Source organism: Hyla sarda, chromosome 1 (genome assembly GCF_029499605.1).
Source record: "Hyla sarda isolate aHylSar1 chromosome 1, aHylSar1.hap1, whole genome shotgun sequence".
Classification (NCBI taxonomy): Eukaryota; Metazoa; Chordata; class Amphibia; order Anura; family Hylidae; genus Hyla; species Hyla sarda.
Genome location: NC_079189.1, coordinates 566,396,087 through 566,405,872, shown reverse-complemented (window position 1 = coordinate 566,405,872; position 9,786 = coordinate 566,396,087). Strand labels below are relative to the sequence as shown.

The 9,786-nt window shown below is 40.3% G+C and overlaps 1 protein-coding gene across 1 annotated transcript in view; it reads left to right on the top strand.

Moving 5' to 3' along the window:
• Window positions 1-2,595: 2,595 nt before the first annotated feature.
• The window catches only part of SYT4 (synaptotagmin 4), a 45,793-nt gene continuing 38,602 nt past the window's right edge, over window positions 2,596-9,786 (top strand). The window contains exons 1-2 of the mRNA XM_056542995.1: window positions 2,596-2,860; window positions 8,136-8,947. Of these exons, the coding sequence (XP_056398970.1) occupies window positions 2,824-2,860; window positions 8,136-8,947 (849 nt within the window). The 5' untranslated portion in view covers window positions 2,596-2,823. The remainder of the gene's footprint in view (window positions 2,861-8,135; window positions 8,948-9,786) is intronic.

Genomic DNA, 9,786 nt, shown 5'->3' with positions numbered 1-9,786 from the left:
AGCATGCCCAGACAGCAAACAGCTATGTGGGCATGCTAGGAGTTGTAGTTTTGCAAGATCTGGAGGGATATAGTTTAAAGACCACTGTATAGTGGTCTCAAACTGCAGCCCTCCAGCTGTTGCAAAACTACAACTCCCAGCATGCCCAAACAGCTGTCTGGGCATGCTGGGAGTTTTAGTTTTGCAACATCTGGAGGGCTAGAGTTTAGAGACCACAGTCTCAGACAGTGGACCTCCAGATCAACTTACCGGCTTCCGTCCCCTTCGTTTCCCCGTTCTGCCCCGCCTATTGTGGGTGGGCAGGATGGGGGAAACGAAAGTTAATCCCCCCCGCCCCCGATCTGCTATTGGTCGTCATCTCTGACGATCAATAGCAGACCAATAGCAGGGATAGGAGGTGTGGCTCCTCTGCCACCTCACTCCTATGCCTTCAGGGGGATCGTTGGTGTCTTAGACAACCGCGATCCGCCTAAAATTCCGGGTCACCATAGACCCGTATGACCGGGAATCGGAGCAAATCGCAAGTGTGAATTCACTTGCGATTTGCGCCGATCGCTGACGGGGTCATACGTCTGATGACCCCCCTGGGCATTTGCGCGGGGTGCCTGCTGATTGATATCAGCACTCACCCCGATCCGGTCCCCGCCCGGCGCGCGGCGGGGACCGAAATTCCCATTGGCGTATGGATACACCCTGGGTCCTTATGTACCAGGACGTCAAGTCGTATCCATACGTGGTTAAGTGGTTAAAGTGAATATATATATATATATATATAGAGAGAGAGAGAGAGAGAGAGAGAGAGAGAGAGAGAGAGAGAGAGAGAGAGAGCAAAAGGATATTACTACAGCACACAATCCATAAAGTGCTAAAAGTGAATTTTATTCCATAAAAAATAAGTGTTACAAAAGCAACGTTTCAGCTGGCTCACCCAGCCATTCTCAAGCAGTGCACAAAGTGATCCAACACACATATAAATAGGGGTACCGATTAGACACCAATTGTGTACCAATCAAAATTATACAAGAAATTACAAATGTATAAACATATTAAAGTGCATACATACTGTATTATTCCAGCAATAACTAATGTGTTACAGTTACGTGATCAAGTGCATATCAAAAAGTGCTAATTGATAAAAACAATACCTCCTAGTGTTATTAACACACGTGAACAATATTCATCATAATTAGGAGAGGGGAATTCAAGACTCACCAGATGTCATTATGTATTAAGTAAGACCACGTTAGCATGGGTATTCTTCCACTGCGCATGCGCGCCCTCATAGCGGCGCAATCAGAGTGTGCTCTTACCAATGAAAGCATTTGTATACATATTGTCATGGTGATCTTGTCACACATATCGCGTCACCACGTTCATGGGGCCGCCGGCCGCATTGCGCAGGCGTCCCAATCACCACTAGAGGCGCGATCATGTGCTTCTTCTTACATCATACCGATAGGGCCACCCCATACTTTCGCGCAGGTGCCTCTCTTATCTATGTAACCACGGCAGACATCTTGGATGAGGGTATAGGTTAGATAAACATAGGTTCCACAATTAAATTAAATAAATGAAATAAAACAAAAACATCTTATGTTGTCCAGACCTCCTGGCACAGGCACTGGTATTTATGTGTGTTGCTCAGTATTATGGCCACATATAGGTGAGAAGGTCCCCAGAAACACGTGATGTCTCAGGGTAACCATCTCCTCAGGGCAAAAGGAGCCACATGTCCCATTTACATCACATGTGGGACATGTAAATGGAGGTATCGTTTTTATGAATTAGTACTTTTTGATATGCACTTATGCACTTTATCACGTAACTGTAACACATTAGATATTGCTGGAATAATATGTATGCACTTTTATATATTTATATATTTGTAATTTCTTGTATAATTTTGATTGGTACACAATTGGTATCTAATCGTACTCCTATTTATAGGTGTGTTGGATCACTTTGTGCACTGCTTGAGAAAGGCTGGGTGAGCCAGCTGAAATGTCGCTTTTGTAACACTTGCTTTTTATGGAATAAAATTCACTTTTTCCACTTTATGGATCGTGTGCTGCAGTCATTTTTTTCGGATGTGCTGCTTTTCTACATTTTGCATATATATATATATATATATATATATATATATATATATATATATACAAATATATATATATATATATATATATATATATATATATATATATATATATAACATTTGACCATATGAGTGGAGACAACTGACACACACACTCACATATATATATATATATATATATATATATATATATATATATATACACATTTGTAGAGTTTTTTTTAGTTGTTTTTACATTCTACAGACTTGGGTGTTTTCTCTTTTTATACATGCACTACAGCCAGCGTTGCCATGTAATGCACTTGCAGATCCATGCCTCTTTATGTCTGAAACAAGACAAGCATGCCTTTTAACCATTCCTCTCCCTGTCTGCCTGTATCCAAGGAACTGTGAGCTAATCTCTGGCTGTTAAAATAATTGATAAGCATCCTCTGAATCTCTTGGGTGTGGGGTGGGTGGGGGAAGGTAGGTGCTGATTCCAGCCTTGTAGCGTCAGCATTGCGTCAATTTGGCCAGCAGCCTTGTCTGCAGCTGGAGCGGAGCAGGAGGTGAGCTGCAGTCAGCCCAGGGAAGCCATCCAGCCCCTCCTCGCTCGCACATCCTCTGGATACAGACACATTTTCTCTCATTCTCTCTCTGCCATTTTCTCAGCTGCTGGTTGCAAAGAGGAGCTCAGCAGCAATAAGCCACAGAACAGATTTCAGCACCTTGGACAGCGGAGCCGGAAAAAAATGGCTCCAGTCATTTCCAGCAGTGGGGAGGCTTATGGTAAGTTCTCTTTTTTATAAAGTTGGGGGGTCCTGAGAGGTGGGCGAGCCCTAATTAAGTGGCGTTCTGCTAATAAGTAACGTTGGGAATAACTGTATTTATATCCCTATGGGAGAAAGAGTCGAGCGAGTGGGTGGAATTCTACGTGATGTTTTTCATTGCAGATTAAATAGTTGTTCCTTTACACTCCGCTGCTACTTATTGTAAAGTCTTATGGTGAACTGGTCTTTATTTCTTCTTATAATTGCTATATACGCCATCTCTCGAGAAGCAAGAGGGGTGTGGGGAGTCTACCGGATGACTGACAATCTCATGTTGAGACCTGAGAGTGCAAGTTTACAGAATGTGCTTGGGAATCTGAAGTTTTTTTTTTATTAAATCTATGATTTATTCATATGAAGCAGAAGTTTTGTAGAATGCAGTAGATGACATTGGTCTTTGCTTGGTTCCATCTATCAGGGAAGTCGGTTGTCTTCTTTGACTACATTGCAGTAGGACAAGTCTCATCTTGTCTCAGATTTAACCACCAAAGCAGTGATTCATTGCATGGAAACGTAAAGTGTTAAAGGCACCCAGCCTCAATGACGTCTTTCCTTATCATCAACTAAAAATAGCTGCGCTGAATGTACTGTATGGAATGTCGAGAAGTCTACAGAGACCATCCATGGGAAGTAAAGTTACTCATGTTCAATTGTGATCTCTATGAACTGAGGTATAGGAATTGTGTAAGGTAATACATGCCAAAACTGGAAATGGAAAGGGCGTGGGGATGAGTGTGAGTTGGAGATGTAGGTGTGGCGAAAGTGGAGTACAGGGTGTGACCATTGAGTGAAGCATATTATGCATCAAATGACAAGGTTCATGATAGATAATGATAGAAGTGATCAAGTTGTATGAGGGTGCTCAATGTGTAGATGGGGAGGTTGACGATAGAAGTGGTCAAGTTGCATGAGGGTGCTCTTTATGTAGATAAGGATATTGATGATAAAAGTGGTCAAGTTGTATGAGGGTGCTCTTTATGTAGATGAGGATATTGATGATAGAAGTGGTCAAGTTGTATGAGGGTGATCTTTATGTAGATGAGGATGTTGATGATAGAAGTGGTCAAGTTGTAAGAGGGTGCTCTTTATGTAGATGAAGATGTTGATGATAGAAGTGGTCAAGTTGTAAGAGGGTGCTCTTTATGTAGATGCGGATGTTGATGATAGAAGTGGTCAAGTCGAATGAGGGTGCTCTTAATGTAGATGAGGATATTGATGATAGAAGTGGTCAAGTTGTACGAGGGGGCTCTTTATGTAGATGAGGATATTGACGATAGAAGTGGTCAAGTTGTACGAGGGTGCTCTTTATGTAGATGAGGATGTTGATGATAGAAGTGGTCAAGTCGTATGAGGGTGCTCAATTTGTAGAGGAGAAGATAGATGATAAAGGTGATCAAGATGGATGAGGGTGCTTGTGTACATAAGAAGGTCGATGATAGACGTGCTCTATTTGGATGAGGATGCTTAATGTGTAAATGAGGATATTGGTAATATAAGTGGTCAAGTTGGATGAAGATGCTCATTGTGTAAATGAGAAGGTTGATAATAGAAGTGGTCAAGTTGTATGAAGGTGTTTAATGTGTAGATAAGGAGATAGACAATATGAGTGACCATGTTGTATAAAGGTGCTTTATGTGTAGTTGAGACGATAGTTGATGGAGGTGATAAAGTTATATAAGGGTGATCAATATGTATATGAGAAGGTTTATGATAGAAGTGGTCAAGTTGTATGAGGGTGTTTAATGTGTAGATGAGAAGATAGTTGATGGAGGTGATAATGTTGTATAAGGGTGCTAATGTGTAGCTGAGAAGGTAGGTCATAGAAGTGGTCAGGTTGAATGAGAGTTCTTAATATGTACATTAGAAGGTTTATTAAATAAGTGGTCAGGTTGTTTGAGTGTGCTGAGCATGTAGATTAGAAGGTGGATGACAGAAGTGTTAAAGTTGTATGAGGGTGTGAGGGTGCTTAATGTGTGGATGAGAAGTTTTATGAAAGAAGTGGTTTATAGTATCAGCTAATAAGACAGCAACTTCTTATTCTTTAACATGAGGATTTTATTTCTCCCTCCGGCCTGGGATGGGGGTGGGGTGGGGGGGGGGGGGGCGGCTAATGGTTAGGGATTAATTATGTATGATTAATTCTGTATTGTATTTGTGTTATTAATTCTTAACTTGTTTAAAAAAAAACATGAAGAATTTTGCCGCCTCACCACTACAAAGAACCACAGGTGGAGCTGTCTTTGGTGGAGCATGGTGGAGAGGCATCACAAAAGGTCACTGCACCTGCGATAACACTTTTCTCTATAGACGTACCGTTCTGTCGAACCCACACACCGGCATCATCTATGGAGACATTTTTGTTGCAGAATTTACTTTGCCTGCTAAATGACTGTAAAACACATAGCCTTCCATAGAGATGACACTTTCCATTTAAGAAAAAAATAAATCATGGCACTATATACTCCACCTGTAAACTGCTTATAATGCTATATAATTAGATCTACAGGAGTCCCTGTATTCCTTTCTATCATTGAAAAGTTTGTGAACTATTTATTGAGACAATGTCAATCATTTCAGGAGGATATTGGAGACTCTGACAAGAAATGATCATGAGCTGGTGTGGTTATATGCATAGGTTATGTCCAAGAAGGAATTAAAGTTTGAGCCAGCACATAGGCTGAGGTTATATGGTCTATGGTTATACCAACAGAAGGGTTAACCCTTGAGCCAGCACAAAGGCTGAAGTTATATGGTCTATGGTTATACCAACAGAAGGGTAAACCCTTGAGCTAGCACATAGGCTGTACTTATACAGTGTATGGTTATATCAACAAAAGGGTTAACCCTTGAGCCAGCACATAGGCTTTAATTATAGGGTCTATGGTTATATTAACAACAGTTCAAGGACAGTTTTGGAACAGCTGTAGGCACCCAGGATGGGGAACACTGCCATATGTTAATTATCAGCGTCAATATGCACCTCTATATATAGAGCCCACTGATTAGGCCTGGAAAGACATTTTTTTTCATTTATTAGTCATGACCATGCAATATATATATATATATATATATATATATATATATATATATATATATATATATATATATCACTATGTAACCATGCATAGACTGTGTAGAGCCGAGCCACAGGATCAGTCCCAGATCCCCCTCCCTAGGAGAGTGTTCCAGTTCTGTTCTGTTTACCAAGCTGTCTCTTGTCCAAGGAATGTGGGCAGTGCGGGCACCAGGCTGGCTCCAGCTATACGCTCTTCTGAACAGCACTAGGGAAAAGCTCAGAAATAGTGTACTGGACTTCAAAAACTGCATCAAAAAAGCACAAGTGAAAACGCCCTTTGAACTACTTGTTATACTGATTGTAAAAAGAAAGACCAAGCTGAAACCATCATTGTTGTTACATGCCACACCTCTCTCCCACCCATACCACAGTATTATAGAATAGATAAATAAATAAATAGATAGGAGATAGATAGATAGATAGATAGATAGATAGATATGAGATAGATAGATAGATAGATATGAGATAGATAGATAAATAGATAGATAGATATGAGATAGATTGATAGATAAATAGATAGATATGAGATAGATAGTTACATAGTTACATAGTTACATAGTTAGTATGGTCGAAAAAAGACATATGTCCATCAAGTTCAACCAGGGAATTAAGGGGTAGGGGTGTGGCGCGATATTGGGGAAAAGATAGATAGATAGATAGATAGATATGAGATAGATAGATAAATAGATAGATAGATAAATATGAGATAGATTGATAGATAGATAGATATCAGATAGATAGATAGATATGAGATAGATAGATATGAGATATATAGATATGAGATAGATGGATATGAGATAAATAGATAGATATGAGATAGATAGATGCATATGAGATAGATAGATATGAGATAGATAGATATAGATAGATATGAGATAGATGACAGATAGATAGATAGATATGAGATATATAGATAGATAATAGACAGATAGATAGATTTGAGATAAATAATAGATGGATAGATAGATGATTGATTGATAGATAGATAGATATAGATAGATAGATATGAGACAGATAGATAGATATGAGATAGATAGATATGAGAAAGATAGATAGATATGAGATAGATAATAGACAGATAGATAGATAGATGTGAGATAGACAGATAGATACATAGATTGATAGATAGATAGATAGATATGAGATAGATATATAGATAGATATGAGATAGATAGATAGATAGATAGATATGAGATAGATAGATTGATAGATAGATAAATACAATAGTAGAGTTTATTCCATAAAAAGCAGTGTTTGCAGAGGAGCTATAATTCAGCAGTCTCGCACTGTAAAAGTTGTGCTAAATGCAAAAGGCATCTCTACTGTGTTGACATATTCTGCTCTGCTACATCTGTATTCATACTGGTTGTTACAAACAGTTGCAACTGAGCTGACGTTGCGGTTTGCTCTTCCTTTTTGCCCCTGATAACTATAGACCTGTGAAAACCATTAATCACTGTGCCAGCTGGCAAATACTGCTCCGCTACTTTGAAGAATTCAACTCTGCTGCATCTGTATCGGTTTTATTTCTATATTTTCTTTATACGGCATGGCCAGAATTCTGATCCCTTCGGTGTAAGGCATTGTGTCATAAAGCTGTGATAACTTGAAGGCTTTTCTCTGCAATAATACTCGGCTCTCATATATGAAATGGATGTGATAATGTATGCCTTCAGATTACAGAGGAGGCGACACTTTCTTGTATTGTCATTTCTTGAATATAGTGAGACATGATATTGTTAACCACAGCTTGCATTAATGTGATATACACAGAATGAACTCATACTTAGATGTTTTATTCACTTTTATAGTCATTATATAAAGAAGAACATCAGAAATGATACAGCTGTAGTAGAGCTGAGTTTGTCTTCTGACACAACACATTGTTATTTTTATAGCACTGTAGTTTGTCATCCTAAAAGAAACAGTCAAGTAAGAAATTCCGCTCTACTTTATCATTACTGTATGTAGGCGCTGTATAGCAAAATAACATTTATTGTCATACTATAAGTCACCAGCAGGTGGCGGATGTCATCGTTTACCTCTACTGAAACAGAATATGTGCATCGTCTATAGAAAAGAAAAAGTAATGTTAAGGTTTACTTAAATTTTGGTCTTTTCCTATTCATTTTTGCTTTTTTTATATCTATTTTGGCAGCCGTGATCCCCACGATGGTTGGACTCGTGAGCGTGTTTGGCCTCGTGTTTACAGTTTCCCTCTTTGCCTGGATCTGTTGCCAACGCAAATCCACCAAATCCAACAAAACTCCTCCTTACAAATTTGTCCACGTGCTGAAGGGTGTCAACATATACCCCGAAAACCTAAACAGCAAAAAGAAATTTGGGGCGGACGAAAAAACAGAACTATCGCCCAAGTCGCACATATTAAAGACCTCACTTCATCTTGACCTGGAGAAAAGAGACTTGAATGGCAATTTCCCAAAGGCAAATAAAGTAAGGAGCTCTCCGGATCTGGAGGATTTTTCGCTGCCTCAATTACAAGAAAAAGACAAGAATTCGGTATCTCCTGAAAGTATCAACTCAACGTCGTCTCTGTCATCAGTGGAGAAACAAGACAAGCTGGGATCGCTCTTCTTCTCCTTAGAGTACAACTTTGAGAAGAAGGCATTTGTGGTCAACATCAAGGAAGCCCGGTCCCTTCCAGCAATGGATGAACAGTCAATGACTTCAGATCCTTACATAAAAATGACCATCCTCCCGGAGAAAAAGCACAAGGTAAAGACAAGAGTCCTCCGGAAAACCCTTGACCCAGCCTTCGATGAGACCTTCACCTTCTATGGAATCCCCTACAGCCAGGTGCAAGATCTGGTCCTCCACTTCATCGTCTTGAGCTTCGATAGGTTCTCACGAGATGATGTCATCGGAGAAGTCTACTTCCCTCTGTCTGGGATTGAGCTGTCTGATGGAAGAGTGTTGATGAACCGAGAGATCAATAAGAGGAACGTCAGGGTAATACGCAAAATTATTACATTCATTATTGTCCCCCGCTTTGTTTACTGATCTGTTGACATTTGGGTCTTGAAATTATAACTGGATTTTTCTTTCCCATAATGACATTGTAACCACAACACTTTTTCCTCCAGGTGATGATGAGAGGTGCAGAAGTGCATCTCTATGCAGTTCTGCGTTCGCCCCTCCCCTCAGCTGTCCAGAGATTTCCAAACATACAGGGAGGGGAGGGGAAGCCAGAGCTGGACAGGACATAGCTCTCCACCTCCTTCAGCTCTGTATACAGTTCCCTCCTCGCACCTCCCTCAGGAGGAGAGGAGGGACGTAGACTTTCACAGTTCCGCTCCTGTCAGTAGGAGGGACATAGATTTTCACAGCAACACTAATTTTTACAGCCCCACTCAGGAACGTAAATTTCCACAGCCCGCTCCAGTCATCTCAGCCCCGCTCAGGGATGTAAATTTTCACAGCTGTGAAAATCTACGTCTCTCCTGCTGACAGGAGCGCTGAAACGCATTGCATGATGGGAAAATAAACTCGTTGTTTCTACTACTACTCTGAGCACTTGGTAATTCTAGCCGGCACCTGGAGGTAAAAGTGTTGTGGTTACCCAAATTGAATCACTTCTGGGATGGGCTGCAGAGAGTTGTGTCCTCTGTTTTGTTTATGCTGTTTCCAATGCTGTACTTGGTACGGTACAACCACCGTTGGTAAGCGCACCTGACATCTTGGTTTACTTACCATTGTTTTGCAAAAGAATTTTGCGTATAATGACATTGTGTGAGCTCCATACTGTAACTAAGGATACCTCAACGTGGTCGCTCAATGACCTGTTGGTG